The sequence below is a fragment of the Loxodonta africana genome, chromosome 8 (genome assembly GCF_030014295.1).
Source record: "Loxodonta africana isolate mLoxAfr1 chromosome 8, mLoxAfr1.hap2, whole genome shotgun sequence".
NCBI classification, from domain to species: Eukaryota; Metazoa; Chordata; class Mammalia; order Proboscidea; family Elephantidae; genus Loxodonta; species Loxodonta africana.
The window spans coordinates 116,470,697-116,486,920 of NC_087349.1; the positions used below are offsets into that span (position 1 = coordinate 116,470,697).

Here is a 16,224-nt window from a genome sequence, read left to right on the forward strand (position 1 = left end):
TATTCCTATGTAGTATTAATTTAATCTTCATAACTAAATAGTGAGGTCACTGTTATACTATCCGTTGTACAGTTGGAAAACTTAAAATCCAAAGAGACAATGTAACTTTTGCAAGATCTGATAGTTGCCAGTGTGTTGTGATGTAAACATCTGCACCTGTGGGCTCAGGTTCGAGTCCTGGTTCCCTTGTAACGACATATTGACAAATGAGTGCTACTGGATGCGTTGCTTACTATTTTTTATTTTCTTTGGCCACACTAGAAAATTAGACTATAATGCTTTTCTTTTGTTAATTTTATTTATCTTGTTGTTGCTCAGAATATATGCAGCAAAACATAACACCAGTTTCACAGTTTCTATGTGTACATGATTAATGACATTGATTACGTTCCTTAAGTTGTGCAGCCGTTCTCACCCTCCTTTTCAGAGTTGTTCTTCCCCCATTAACATAGATTCCCAGCCCAGCAAGTTTCCTGTCTAATCTTCTGAGTTGCTGTTGTCAATTTGATCTCATATAGATAGTGCTTAAAAGAGCTGTAATGCTCAAGGCAGTCTTTTTTTTTAGTAGTTAAGCTAAACTATTGTTTGGTTTTAAGAAGACTTCAGGGGATAGTTTTGATTTAAGGTTTAAAGATTATTTCAGGGCGATAGTTTCAGGAGTTCATTCAACCTTCATGGCTCTAGGAAGTCTGGAGTCCATGATAATTTTGAAATTCTGTTCTACATTTCCCCCTTTTTGATCAGGATTCTTCTATAGAATCTTTGATCAAAATGTTCCGTAATAGTAGCCAGGCGTCATCCAGTCCTCTTGGTCTCATGACAAAGGAGGCAATTCCGCATGGAGGCAGTTAGCCACACATTCCATATCTTCCTCCTACTCCTGCTTCTCCTTCCTCTGTTCTCCAGGTGAATAGAGACCAATTGGTGTGCCTTAGATGGCCACTTGCAGGCTTTTAAGACCCCATGCACTGTGTAACATTCTAGGAGGTAGAACAGAAGCATTAAATATGTAAGTAGGTCAGTTAACTGGGATGTCCCATGAAACCGGACCCTAAGCTCCAAACCAAGAAACCAAATCCCGTGAGGTTTTTGTTTGTACATAGAAAGCATCAGCAGCTATTCTTTTTTGTCGTTGTTGTTGTAAATATATCTATCACACAACTTTTGCCAATTCAACTTTTTGTACCTGTACAACTTTTTGACAGCAATTACAATAATTGGTTGTGTAATTCTACCCTTAATGATATATTTCCATCACTGTTAGCCCCCCTTTTCCCCCTCCCTTCCACCCCTGGTAACCACTTTCTTCTCTATACATTTGCATTTTCTTGACTTTTTAGATAAGTAATGTCTTAATTATCTAGTGGTGCTATGACAGAAATACCACAAGTGGATGGCTTTAACAAATAGAAATTTATTATAACCACAGGCATAGAGGGTAGCATTTACAACACGTATTTCGGGGAGACACAATTCAATCTGTAACAAGTGGTCATACCATAATTGTCCTTTTGTGGCTGACTTTTTTCACTCAGTATAATGTTTTCAAGTTGCATCCGTATTGTAGCATGGAAAATAATTCATTTCTCCTACTGGCTGAGTAGTATTCCATTATATGTATGTACCTACCATATTTTGTTTATCCATTCATCTGTTAATGGTTTTTTAGGTTGTTTCCATGTTTTGTTGATTGTGAATAGTGCTGCAGTGAACATTTGTGTACAAGTCTCTGTTTGAGTGTCTGCTTTCAAATCTTTTGGGTATATACCTTGGAGTGAAATTTCTGGGTCATATAATAGTTCTATTTTCAGTTTTTTGAGGAACCGGCATACTGTTTGTAACAATGGCTGTACCATTTTGCATTCCCATCAGCAATGGATAAGGGTTCCAATTTCCCTACATCCTTGCCAATATTGTTTGTTTGTTTTAATTTTACCCATCTACAGTGCTATCTCATTGTAGTTTTGATTTGCATATCTCTGATGGCCAATTACACTGAGCATCTTTTCATGTGTTTGGTGGCCATTTGAATGTCCTCTTTGATGAAATGTTTATTCAAGTCCTTTGTACATTTTATGGTTGGATTATTTGTCTTTTTGTTGTTATCAAAGGTTTATATATATTTTGATTATTTGATTCTTGTCATACATATGCTTCCCAAAGATATTTTCCTAGCTTGTCTTTTCACTTTTTTGGTAAAGTCTTTTGATTTTGATTAACAAAAGTTTTTAATTTTTATGAGGTCCCATTTATTTATTTTGTCTTTTGCTGTTTGTGCTTTTGTCATTATATTAGATAATTTGTTTTTATAAGCTACGCCTAGCAGTGTTGTCCCTGTTTTTGCTTCCAAGAGTTTTATGGTTTAGTTCACATTTAGGTCTTTAATCCATTTTCAGTTTGTTTTTGTATATGGTGAGAGGCATGGATCTTGTTTCGTTTTTCTGCATGTGGAAATCCAATTTTCCGTGCACCATTTATTGAAGAGACATTTCTTTCCCCATTGAATGGACTTAGCACCCTTGTCAAAAATGAGTTGACTACAGATATATGGGTTTATTTCTGGATTTTCAGTTCTCCCACCATTGGTCCTGGTAGTACAGTGGCTAAGCATTCAGCTGTGCCCCATGTCTTAGCAGATGCCCTGCTCATTGGGCAGATCACTTTCTCTGTACTGAAGTTGTGGGGGGTTTATGTGTCTGCCTCGCTCATGGGCTGGAGATTTTTTGTGGCCTTGCTTTTTTGGGGTTTTTTTTGCAGAGCATGTGGGAATTTTTTTTTAAATTGTGCTTTAAGTGAAAGTTTACAAATCAAGTCAGTCTCTCATCCAAAAATTTATATATACCTTGGTATATACTCCTAATTGCTCTCCCCCTAATGAGACAGCCCACTCCTTCCCTCCACTCTCTCTTTTCATGTCCATTCCACCAGCTTCTAACCCCCTCTTCCCTCTCATCTCCCCTCCAGATAGGAGATGCCAACATTATCTCAAGCGTCTACTTCATCCAAGAAGCTCATTCTTCACCAGCATCCTTTTGTATCCCATTGTCCAGTCCAATCCCTGTCTGAAGAGTTGACTCTGGGAATGGTTCCTGTCCTGGGCTAACAGAAGGTCTCCGGGCCGTGACCACTGGGGTCCTTCTAGTCTCAGTCAGACCATTAAGTCTGGTCTTTTTATGAGAATTTGAGGTCTGCATCCCACTACTCTCCTGCTCCCTCAGGGCTTCTCTGTTGTCTCCCCTGTTGGGGCTGTCATAGGTTGTAGCCGGGTACCATCTAGTTCTTCTTTTCTCAGGCTGATGTAGTCTCTGGTTTATGTGGCCTTTTCTTTCTCTTGGGTTCGTAATTACCTTGTGTCCTTGATATTCTTCATTCTCTTTTGGTCCAGGTAGGTTGAGACCAATTGATGCATCTAGCGTTTAAGACCTCAGACGCCACTCTCCAAAGTAGGATGCACAATATTTTCTTAATAAATTTTATTATGCCAATTGTCATAGGTGTCCCCTGAAACCATGGTCCCCAAACCCCCACCCCTGCTATCCTGGCCTTCGAAGCGTTCAGTTTATTCAGGCAACTTCTTTACTTTTGGTTTAGTCCAGTTATGCTCACCTCGCCTGTATTATATGTTGTCTTTCCCTTCACCTAAAGTGGTTCTTATCTACTATCTAATTAGTGAATACCCCTCTCCCTCCCTCCCTCCCTTTCCCCTCTCATAACCATCAAAGAATATTTTCTTCTCTGTTCAAACTATTTCTCGAGTTCTTACAATAGTGGTCTTATATAATATTTGTCCTTTTGCATGTGACTAATTTCACTCAGCATAATGCCTTCCAGATTCCTCCATGTTATGAAATGTTTCCCAGATTCCTTACTGTTCTTTATCGATATGTAGTATTCCATTATGTGAATATACCATAATTTATTTATCCATTCATCTGTTGATGGACACCTTGATTGCTTCCATCTTTTCGCTATCGTAAACAGTGCTGCGATGAACATGGGTGTGCATACATTTGTTCGTGTAAAAGCTTTTATTTCTCTAGGATATATTCCAAGGAGTGAGATTGCTGGATCCTATGGTAATTCTATTTCTAGCTTTTTAAGAAAATGCCAAATCGATTTCCAAAGTGATTGTACAATTTTAACATTCCCACCAAGCAGTGTGTAAGTGTTCCAGTCTCTCCACAACCTCTCCAACATTTATTTTTTTGGATTAATGGCAGCCTTGTTGGAGTGAGATGGAATCTCATTGTAGTTTTGATTTGCATTTCTTTTTTTTTTTTATGTCTAATGCACTGGGTTTTTTTTTGTTTTTTTTGTTTAATGTCTAATGATCGTTAGCATTTTATCACATATCTGTTAGCTACCTGAATGTCTTCTTTAGTGAAGTATCTGTTCATATCTTTAGCCCATTTTTTAATTGGGTTATTTGTCTTTTTGTAGTTCAGTTTTTGCCGTATCACGTAGATTTTAGAGATCAGGAACTAATCGGGAATGTCATAGGTAAAAACTTTCTCTCACTCTGCAGGTAATCTTTTTACTCTTTTGTTGCAGTCTTTGTATGAACATAGGTGGTTGATTTTTAGGAGCTCCCAGTTATCTAGTTTCTCTTCTGCATTGTTAGTAATGTTTTGTATACATACTGTCTATGCCATGTATCAGGGCTCCTAACATTGTCCTTATTTTTTCTTCCATGAACTTTATCATTTTAGATTTTATATTTAGGTCTTTGATCCATTTTGAGTTAGTTTTTGTGCGTGATGTGAGGTGTGGGTCGTTTCATTTTTTTGCAGTTGGATATCCAGTAATGACAGCACCATTTGTTAAAAAGACTTTCTTTTCCCCATTTAATGGCTTTGAGGCCTTTGTCAAAAATCAGCTGCTCATATGTGGATGGATTTAAGTCTGGATTCTCAATTCTGTTCCATTGGTCTATGTATCTGTTGTTGTACCAGTACCAGGCTGTTTTGACTACTGTGGCTGTATTATAGGTTCTAAAATCAGGTAGAGTGAGGCCTCCCACTACCTTCTTCCTTTTCGGTAATGCTTTACTTATCCGGGGCCGCTTTCCCTTCCATATGAAGTTGGTGATCCGTTTCTCCATCTCATTAAAAAATGTCATTGGAATTTGGACCTGAATTAAATCTGTAGATCATTTTTGGTAGAATGGACATTTTTACAATGTTAGGTCTTCTATCCATGAGCCAGGTATGCTTTTCCACTTATGTAGGTCTCTTTTGGTTTCTTGCAGAAGTGTTTTATAGTTTTCTTTGTATAAGTCTTTTACATCTCTGGTAAGATTTGTTCCTAAGTGTTTTATCTTCTTGGGGGCTATTGTAAATGGTATTGATTTGGTGATTTCCTCTTCTATGTTCTTTTTGTTGGTGTAGAGGAATCCAACTGATTTTTGTATGTTTTTCTTATACTGAATACTCTGCTGAACTCTTCTACTAGTTTCAGTAGTTTTCTTGAGGATTCCTTAGGGTTTTCTGTATATAAGATCATGTCATCTGCAGATAGAGATAATTTTACTTCTTCCTTGCCAATCTGGATGCCCTTTATTTCTTTATCTAGCCTAATTGCTCTGGCTAGGACCTCCAGCACAATGTTGAATAAGAGTGGTAATAAAGGGCATTCTTATCTGGTTCCTGATCTCAAGGGGAATGCTTTCAGGCTCTCTCCATTTAGGATGATGTTGGCTATTGGCTTTGTATAAAGGCCCTTGATTATGTTGAGGAATTTTCCTTCTATTCCTATTTTGCTGAGAGTTTTTATCGACTTTGTCAGATGCCTTTTCTTCATCAATTGATAAAATCACGTGATTCTTGTCTTTTATTTGTATGATTGATTACATTAATTGTTTTTCTAATGTTGAACCATTCCTACATACCTGGTGTGAATCCCACTTGGTCATGGTGAATTATTTTTTTGATATGTTGTTGAGTTTTATTGGCTAGAATTTTGTTGAGGATTTTTGCATCTACATTCATGAGGGATGTAGGTCTATAATTTTCTTTTTTTGTGGTGTCTTTACCTGGTTTTGTTATCAGGGATATGCTGGCTTCAAAGAATGAGTTTGGGAGTATTTCGTCCTTTTCTATGCTCTGAAATACCTTTAGTAGTGGTGTTAACTCTTCTCTGAAAGTTTGGTAGAACTCTGCAGTGAAGCAATCCAGGCCAGGGCTTTTTTTGTTGTTGTTATTGGGAGCTTTTTGATTACCTTTTCAATCTCTTCTTTTGTTATGGGTCTATTTATTTGTTCTACCTCTGTTTGTGTTAGTTTAGGTAGGTAGTGTGTTTCTTAGGAATTCATCCATTTCTTCTAGGTGTTCAAATTTGTTAGAGTACAGTTTTTCATAGTAATCTGATATGATTCTTTAAATTTCAGTTGGGTCTGTTGTAATATCACCCATCTCATTTCTTATTTGTGTTATTTTTTTCTCTCCTTTTTTTTTTTTTTGTCAGTTTGGTCAATTGTTTATCAATTTTGTTGATTTTCTCAAAGAACCAGTTTTTGGTCTTGTTAATTCTTTCAGTTGTTTTTCTGTTTTCTATTTCATTTATTTCTTCTCTAATTTTTATTATTTGTTTCCTTCTGGTGCCTGAGGATTTTTTTTTGTTTTTGTTGTTCTCTTTCCATTTGTTCAGGTTGTAGGGATAATTCTTTGATTTTGACGCTTTCTTCTTTTTGTAAGTGTGCATTTATTGATATAAATTGGCCTCTGAGCACCACTTTCACTGTGTCCCAAAGGTTCTGATCGGAAGTGTTTTCATTCTCATTGGATTCTCTGAATTTCTCTATTCCATCCTTAATGTCTTCTATAATCCAGTCTTTTTTGAGCAGGCTATTGTTCAGTTTCCAAGTTTTTTATTTCTTTTCCCTACTTTTTCTTTTATTGATTTCTACTTTTATGGCCTTATGGTCAGAGAAGATTCTTTGTAATATTTAAATGTTTTGGATTCTGCTAAGGCTTGCATTATGACCTAATATGTGATCTACTCCGTAGAATGTTCCATGTACACTAGAAAAGGAAGTATACTTGGCTGCTGTTGGGTGGAGTGTTCTTTATGTCTATGAGGTCAGTTGGTTGATTGTTGCATTTAGATCTTCCGTGTCTTTTTTGAGCTTCTTTCTGGATGTCCCGTATTTCACCAAAAGTGGTATGTTAAAGTCTCCTACTATTATTGTGGAGCTGTCTATCTCACTTTTCAGTGCTGATAGAGTTTGTTTTCTGTATCTTGCAGCCCTGTCATTGGGTGCATAAATATTTAATATGGTTATATCTCCTTGGCATATTGTCCCTTTAATCATTATATAGTGTTCTTCCTTATCCTTTATAATACATTTAACTTTAAAGTCTATTTTGTCAGAATTTAATATTGCCACTCCTGCTCTTTTTTGATTGTTGTTTGCTTGGTATATTTTTTCCATCCTTTGAGTTTTAGTTTGTTTGTGTCTCTAAGTCTAAGGTGTGTCTCTTGTAGGCAGCATATAGACGGATTGTGTTTCTGAATCCATTCTTCCACTCTCTGTATCTTCAATGGTACCTTTAGTCCATTTACATTCAGCATAATTATGGAGAAGTATGAATTTAGAGCTATCATTTTGATGTCTTTGTGTGTTGTTGACAGTTTCTTCTTCCCATTTAATCTTTTGTGCTGAGTAGTTTATATATTGTCTTTTCCTCATTTTCATTGCTGTTGATTTTTTTTCTGCTGAGTCTCTATTTTTTTCTTGTATTTTATTTCAATGTGTGGGATAGTTTGTCTCCTTTGTGGTTACCTTATTATTTACCCCTATTTTTCAAAATTTAAACCTAGCTTTTATTTCTTTGTATCGCCTTGTCTTCCTCTCCGTATGAAAAATCTATGACTACCTTTCTTAAAAAATCCTTCGTTATTGTTTTAATGTTGTCTTCTTTTACATAATAACATCTCTGTTTCCCTGCTTTGAGCGTTTTTTAATCATGTTTTATTTTTGTGATTTCCCTGTCTACGTTGACATCTGATCGCTCTGTCCAGTGTCCTAGTCTTGGGTTGATACCTGATATTATTGATTTTCTAACCAAGGAACTCCCTTTAGTATTTCTTGTAGTTTTGGTTTGGTTTTTATGAATTCCCTAAACTTCTGTTTATCTGGAAATGTCTTAATTTCTCCTTCATATTTGAGAAACACTTTTGCTGGATATATGATTCTTGGCTGGCAATTTTTTTCCTTCAGTCTTTTACATACGTCATCCTATTGCCTTCTTGCCTGCATGGTTTCTGCCAAGCAGTCCAAGTTTATTCTTATTGACCCTCCTTTGTAGGTGACTTTTCGTTTATCTCTAGCTGCTCTTAAAATTCTCTCTTTATGTTTGGTTTTGGCAAGCTTGGTTATAATATGTCTTGGTGACTTTCTTTTAAAACCTGCCTTTTGTGGAGTTCGATGAGCATCTTGGATAGATATCTTCTTATCTTTCACAATATCAGGGAAGTTTTCTGCCAACAAATCTTCAACAATTTTCTCTGTATTTTCTGTTATCCCTCCCTGTTCTGGTACTCCAATCACTCGTAGGTTATTTCTCTTGATAGAGTCCCACATGATTCTTAAGATTTCTTCATTTTTTTAAAAATTCTTTTATCTGCTTTTTCTTCAAATATATTGGTGCCAAGTGCTTTACCTTCAGGTTCAGAAACTGTGCTCTCCATTTGCTCACTTCTGCTCCTCTGACTTTCTGTTGAGTTGTCTAATTCTGTAATTTTATTGTTAATCTTCTGAATTTCTTTTTGCTGTCTGTCTGTGGGTTTTTCCAGCTTATTAAACTTTTCATTATGTTCCTGAATAACCTTTTTAATTTCTTCACCTGCTTTATCTGTGTGTCCCTTGGCTTGTTCTGCGTATTGCTTCATTTCCTTCCTGATGTCTTCAAGGGTCCTGTATATTAATATTTCGTATTCTGCATCAGGTAATTCCAGGAAGGCATTTTCATTTACAAGATCCCTTGATTCTTTGTTTTGAGATCTTGTTGAGGTGCTTATGGCCTGTTTCTTTGTGTGACTTGACATTGATTGTTCTCTCTGAGCCATCTATAAGTTATTTTATTAGTTTATTTTATGTTTGCTTACTGTATTGTAGCTTCTTGCTTTGTTGTGTTTTGATATGCCCACATGGGTTGTTTGAGTGAGCTAGCTTGATTATTTTCACCTTTGGAGCTCTGACGTCCTGTTCCCATATGGCTAGAGCTGTTATCAGGTGTATCAGTCTAGGAGTCTATTCACTTTTGTTGTATGAATTCACCTCTGGTGTCCAAGTAGCTGATCATCAAGTGTGTGGTATAGGCTCTGTCCTACAGTCTTAGAGAGGCAGAAATGATTGGTGTAGATACTGGTATCTGATTGCAACAGGGGTTCATGTTCTGAAAAATGCCAGGGGCTGAGAATCATCTCCCCAGTGTCTCTGAGGAAAGTGTGCCCCTGTTCCCTAGAGCATACACGTGGGTTGGTTCTGCAGACGGACCATGGACTGGGAGGTACCAGTTATCTCTGGACCCCTGTCGCAGGTGGTTGGGTGACCTGAGTGAAGCCACCAGTGTGTGGAGTGTACCCCCTTCCCTGAACAGGTCTCTCTCCATTGGTCCCCATTGCAGTAGACAAGGGCCAGCACACTTGTGAGAGGTCAGTGTGGTGAGTGTGGACATGAGCATGGGAGCACAGAGGAGGGGTAAGTGTGAGAGGCTAGGGATTCTCCAGATAGATGTAGGGGTTGTGTGGTTAAGGTGCCTTTGCTGTTGCAAAGTTAACTGCAGTTTTAACATTTCTTTGACATTCTTGTTGGCTGGTTACACAGGCTCTTATCCAGAGTCCTGGAGGACAGGGTGGTAGGCGTGCCCCCTCTGTATTTACAGCAGTCCTGCCTCCACTCTGCAGTGGGAGTGAGTGTTCAGGAATGTTTGTCAACATGAAACATCCCCTAGTGGTCTTATGGGAATTTTTTCATTTATTTATCAGGCTGTTTCCTTGCAGATAGGACAAATGTAAACAGCTCCATGTCTGTCCAGAGGTTCACAGTCCTCACATCCACTGGCAAGGGCTTCCTGAAGTTTTTTTTTTTTTTTTTTTCTGTCTTTAGTGGAATAGTTCCTCTGATTGACTGGGATAAGGGAACCTTGTCCTGCAAAATTCTTCTGCATCACTAGTCTATATCATACTGGTTATAGCTATTTTGAAGTGCCTGGGTGGTAAAAAAAAAAAAAAAAAAAAAAAATTTTCTTTTTTTTTTGGGTGGTAAAATAATTAACACCCTAGGCTACTAACCAGAGGGTTGGAGGTTTGAGCCCACCCAGAGGCACCTCGGAAGAAAGGCCTGACACTCTATGTCCAAAAAATCAGTCACTGAAAACCCTGTGGAGTACAGTTCTACTCTGACATTCATAGGGTTCCAATGAATAGAAATTGAGTCAATGGTAATTTTTTTTTCCTCATTTACTTGTGTAAAGCTTGTAATACTTAAAGCTGTCTTTCTCTGAGATAAGTACCTTTCAAAGAATGTAGCTACCTCAGAAAGGGCCCAACCCTTGAATTGCCAGCAAACCCACCTCCCCGCTTCACCGGGGATGGCGTCAGCTGCCACCTGGCTGTCTGTTTGATCTGAGAACAGAGTTGGACCTGTCACTGGGCTCTGACCCTCCCTTGGAAAGGTACCTTCTCTCTTGATCCATATGTGGGGCAGGGGCTTCTGTCCCTTTGTCTGGTGAGTGGGAGGGCCCCCTGCCTCTAGTACGTTGCCTCTACTATCCTCATTCCAGTCAATTATGCTATGGGCCAGGGTCCCTCCAAGTGGTCCAGGCTGCTCACAGACACCTGAGGGCAAAGAGCCCTCCCCCAAGCAGAGATGGGGAAGGTAGATTCTCCCCACCCATTGTCCAATAGTGCAGACACCTTGAAACTCGTACTTCTCACCTAGGTTATGAGCACAGTCACCCAGAAAGGCTTGGGCTCTGTCCCAGAGGACCTGCTGAATCCTACCTCCAAGGGGTGGCGTCACCATCTCAATCTTAAATCACTTCAGTAGTAAAGACTGATAATCAGTGGTAAAGACTGATATCCTTAGTGACCGCCTCCAGGACATCTGGACAACCTGAGCATGTGAAATTAAACACTTCTGTCAGTCTCTGTCCCTCTGTCTTTCTTTCTGTCTATGCACATAAGCATTTATCATATTACAGATGGTAATGGCCAGCTGTTTCTTCCTTTGTGAAAATAGAAAGGCTTTAGGTTGAAAAATGGAGAAATTAGATAAAAGAAAACCTTCCTCAGCTGACTAGCTGTTAAAATTTAGGAAAAGGGGCCATAGAATGTCGTTCTCCAGTGTCTTCCAAAACACGGCACATTCTCATCATCTGAACGGGTTTACTAGGTGCGGCCCTTCTGAAGGCTAAGAATCATGGCATTTCAGAATTTAGGTCCCATTAAAATGTCACAAGAGGGAAGCGCAGTAAAAAGTCCTATTAGATAGTGCAGCCAGCATAACATTAAGTGGTGCCTCTGTGTGTAGCCAGAGGTGTTTGCAGAGACCCCCAAGGGACCCCGGGATTAGGATTCGACTCCACAGTGTAAACCCCTAGCCCCATTTATTATAAGTGGGAGATGACAGTGCACACTACCACAAAGGGTAGTTCATGGTTAGTGACAAGCTCCACAGTGACAGCTGTTGTGTGTTTTCTTTCCTTCTTTACACCAGGTCAAGTGTTACCACAAGAAGTACCGGTCGGCCACCCGCGACGTTATCTTCCGCCTGCAGTTTCACACCGGGGCTGTCCAGGGCTATGGGCTGGTGTTCGGAAAGGAGGATCTGGATAACGCTAACAGGGGTGAGGCTCCTGCTGGCCTGCGTGGTGTGTGGGGAGAGGCCGCTGGAGGAGGCACATACCTGGCATGCGTGGGGGTGCTCTTATGCTTGCTCCTTTGTTTCTTCTCTATTTTACTATCCACTCCCCAATCCTCCCTTCCACGTAATTTTAGCCTATTAACAAAATTATCAGCCTTGGGAAAAGCTGATAACTGGTCCATCAAAGAAAAAAAAAAAACAATTATAGAAAAGCAATGAAACTACCACCACTTTCTTTGCCCCTGGGTATGTTTGTTGCTGATGTTGGAATAGCATTGTACTACTGGCTGGAATACAAGGACAGAATTAATCCAGAGGATCCACACCAGATTTTTGTTCCGTTATCTCCAGATTTGCTGAAATACGCTTTCTGTTTTAGATGACCGTTTTCCTGACTATGGGAAAATCGAATTAGTCTTCTCAGCTACTCCTGAGAAGATCCAAGGTGGGTAGACTAGCTGAACGAGGTGACCCGATGTGGGTGGAGGGTGAGGACGGTGGCGGATGCATTTGGTGGTCGTACAAGATTTCCAAATTTGTGCTTACGTATAATCTTCCTAATAAAAAAATGGGGGAATAGAGTTGAATATTGGACAGTGGGGAGGGGGTGGCTTGGAGAGAATAAGGCGGTAGATACCCAAGAGATGGCATGACTTACCCACACCACTCAGCCGGGTGGGGACGGAGCTGTGTCTGGAACCTCCACACCTGGGGACCTGTCCTGTTGGTGGTTTTAAAGTTCTAGGCTTTGGTTCCCATGAGATTGGGCTAATTGTTGACTTCCTCCCTAACAAAAAACCAAAGGTTTTTTTTTTTTTTTTCCAAAAAAACAATTAGAAGCACAGTAGCCTGCAAGTATTTATGCGAACCAAACTCTCCTTTCTTATAAAAATACATTTGAAAAGAAATGAGTCCCTTTATGGTCAAGAGGAGTGATTCAGTTTCATCATCAGGCCCATATGCATAAATCTTTTAATTGCTATGGAAAATAATTGCCTTTTTTTTTTTTTTAGTATGGAACACTTCGTGAATTTGCATGTCATCCTTGCACAGGGGTCATGCTAATCTTCTCTGTATCCTTCCAAGTTTAGTATATGTGCTGCCGAAGCAAGCACAATTGCCCTTTTTTTAATGAACAGGCATGAACAGTTAGATGTAAGACTTGTGAGGTGAAATCATCTTGGTGTTCTTAAAATGATTTAAGGAAGGAGCAGAGACCTGGGAGTCCAGAAGGCCCAGGCAAAGACTATGCCTCTCCCATGTACCCGCTCTGGTACTTAGTTCTCCCTCTAGGCCTGTTTCCTGGTGTTGGCCAGGACCTAAGTGTTCCTATACTTCAGTGGTAACACTCAGAGCCCAGCACACAGTAGTCAAATGACAAATCCTCAACTTTCCTTTCCCCTGAGTGGTTTTAACTGTTGTTCGGTTGGTTGAAAATACACAGCATCTCTGATTAACGCCATCACCTATAGAAGGAGGGTGGTGAGTCTAGGTGCCTTACTTCCACCACTCATCTCTGGCGGGTCAGATGCGCAGAGGTGCTGGGTCTCTGGGACTAACTGTTTTCCTGTGCCCTTGCAGGGTCTGATCATCTGCACAATGACCGCGGAGTGATCGTCGACTACAACACCGCAGACCCACTGATTCGCTGGGACTCCTACGAGAACCTGGGCGCAGATGGAGAAGGTGCGGGCAGTTATCTTGTGTGAGAGTCACTGGAAAGAAGGGAATGGAGAAAGCAGCTATTGCGTTTATAGCAGAAATACACCACAGTATGCTCAGAAGGTGGAAATGCTGCTGTATTTTCAGAGGTGGAGAGCCCCCATCACTGTGAGGGCAAGCATGACAAACAGGCTGGTAGAATTTGGGTCAGTGCTTTGCATAACTGTGTGTGACTACAGGGATGGCCAGTCAATGACATCACATATAGGGCCTCCCCTGCCTGAAACGTTAGGTTTGGATATTCCTAGGGACCACGTCCCCCAATTCCCTCCTCCCTCCCTGTTCGTGTATGGTGAGTGCCAAGTGTCTGGTCCTGGACAACCTTCTTCCTATTCTGTGACCTTATGGACAAGAGCCATTTGTTTTTACTGCTGTTTGCTTGGTGTATCACTGTAATCTCTGCTCTTGTGAGTCCATCTCACCTGATCCTATTCTCTGTCCACCCATGGAAAGTACCACTTGGGTCACAAGTAGAAGCAGGAAGGAGGAAAAAGGAATGAAGATACAGCGGTATGCTGGAATTATTTAAAGAAACAACCAAAGTTGATTTCAAAGAAGAAGAACGAAGACTTCACCTTGGCTCATAATAACCTTACTTTTTCAATCACTGACTAAGAATCAGACCTTACTTTAACTTTTTGTTAAATTAGCTATGTCCAGATGTAATAGAGATGCAAGCAAGTATTGGGGAAATAAAAATCACACTGCCCCATCTTTGTGGATCGCTGAACTCCCGGTGGCTCCAGAAAGATGACCTCTGTGGTCAGTACGGGAGAGTCGCTATTATATACTCCCCTGATTGCACGTCCTCTGCTGTACTTATGCTGGGAGAGGCATGCTCCTTCTTGGGCTTGTGGGATGACATTGCAACTAAAGAAAGTGTCAGGGCTCAGAGTAAACCTGGAAGAAAGGTCAAGACCTAGAGATGGACTTTCAGTGCTAAACCCATTGAAACCCATTGCCATTGAGTCGATTCTGACTCAGCAACCCCATAGGACAGAGTAGAACTGCCGCATAGAGTTTCCAAGGAACGCTTGGTGGATTCAAACTGCCAGCCTTTTGGTTAGCAGCTGTAGCAATTAACCGCTATGCCACCAGGTTTCGTTTCAGTACTAAGGGCATTCATAATAAGAAGAGGAAGTTTAGGGGCCTGTGGGCAAGGCATTGGGGAAGAGGAGGGTCTTTCTGTGACCTACAAAGTAACAGAGCATTCTTTCTTGATGTGTTTTATTCAGGATACCAGTCCTTCAAGGTACCAGCGTATTACAAGAATTATAGCTGAAAATGCTTGGGAAAACTGTGCTGTACCTTAAAGATGCACGTTAGCATCTTAAGGGCTGTGAGAATTCCTGCAGAAATGATCCACTTTAACTTTATTCAAACAAGGGTTACCAACATTTGACTACAGAACCCTTTTTTTTTTTTTTTAACCAATGTATCCATTGGTACAGTGTAACTCTTTTCTGTAGAGCACTTCTGAGGTTTTCCATTGGAGGAAAGAAAGATGAAGGGGTGGCTCATGCAGAAGCGAATAATTAACAGAAGGGTAAACTGAGAGTAATTTGGAGAGGGGGTCAAGAGATTCAGTTGACTCAGAATCTTGAATGCCAGGCTGATTTGACCACAGAAATTGTGTTCTCTGTGAGAACTGGTGAGCAGGGCAATATGATAAGAAGATGTAAGTATTAACAGGTCTGAGCAGAATCTACCAAAGACCAGACACCCAGCCGGGGAACCCAGCATTATTGTGAAAGTTGTGAAAAGGAAGAGGCTGAAATCTTTAGGCAGTCCACATTCTGTTGATGGTAGAAGGTGCCTTGTCTGCTGAGGGAAGTACCAGCCTGGAGAGTCAGTGATGCTGGGAAGGAAGGGCTTCTAAAAGAGCAGGTCACACAGGTGGGTGGCTTGCGTATTAACATGCTGAGAGGGGAGCAGGAGGGAGTCTTGTGGGTGGCCCTGAGGAGCCCTGGGTTGCAGGGATGAGAGGGGGCTGCTTCAAGGGAAAGTTCTGGACACTACGACTCACTTGGACCCTGTCTCCCACCTTGTGGGAACAGGCTTCCTGTAGGCCAGGCACATAGGCAGACTTCATCATCCCCATTCCACAGTGGGGGAACTGAGAACCAGCAAGGGGTCCAGGGCCACGCAATTCATTGGAAGGTCCACAGTGGCTTGTGTGGGAAAACAAGACAAAAGTACAAACAAGACAAACAGCTGAGTATCAACCTTGGTGAATTATATGAAAATTTATGGAAAATGTATAGACATGTGAGAGAGATTATATCTAAAAATACATACATTATAGAATATATATGGATATATACATTTAGGAAACCCTGGTGGTGTGGCGGTTAAGTGCTACGGCTGCTAACCAAAGGGTCGGCAGTTTGAATCTGCCAGGCGCTCCTTGGAAACTCTGTGGGGGCAGTTCTACTCTGTCCTATAGGGTCACTATAAGTCGGAATCAACTCGACGGCACTGGGTTTGGTTTTGCTGGTTTTTGATATACGTTTATGTATGTATGGTGGTGCAAATGATAAGGGAAAATTTGGCCGTTCAAGTTCATTCAGAGGCTTCTTGGAAGAAAGGTCTGGCAGTCTACTTCTGAAAAATCAGCCATTGAAAACCCTGTGGAC

General features: G+C 40.5%; 1 protein-coding gene and 1 non-coding gene across 10 annotated transcripts in view; one reads left to right on the forward strand and one right to left on the reverse strand.

The window, feature by feature from the left end:
• Positions 1 to 16,224, forward strand: part of TNS3 (tensin 3) — a 337,654-nt gene that overhangs the window by 162,097 nt on the left and 159,333 nt on the right. For all 9 annotated transcript variants that reach the window (XM_064290241.1, XM_064290242.1, XM_064290245.1 and 6 more), the window contains 3 exons: positions 11,720 to 11,849; positions 12,246 to 12,311; positions 13,448 to 13,552. In XM_064290241.1, the coding sequence (XP_064146311.1) occupies positions 11,720 to 11,849; positions 12,246 to 12,311; positions 13,448 to 13,552 (301 nt within the window). The remainder of the gene's footprint in view (positions 1 to 11,719; positions 11,850 to 12,245; positions 12,312 to 13,447; positions 13,553 to 16,224) is intronic.
• Positions 12,875 to 12,981, reverse strand: LOC111749779 (U6 spliceosomal RNA). Its single transcript, XR_002784972.1, has one exon. It is a non-coding gene; the product is annotated as a U6 spliceosomal RNA (small nuclear RNA).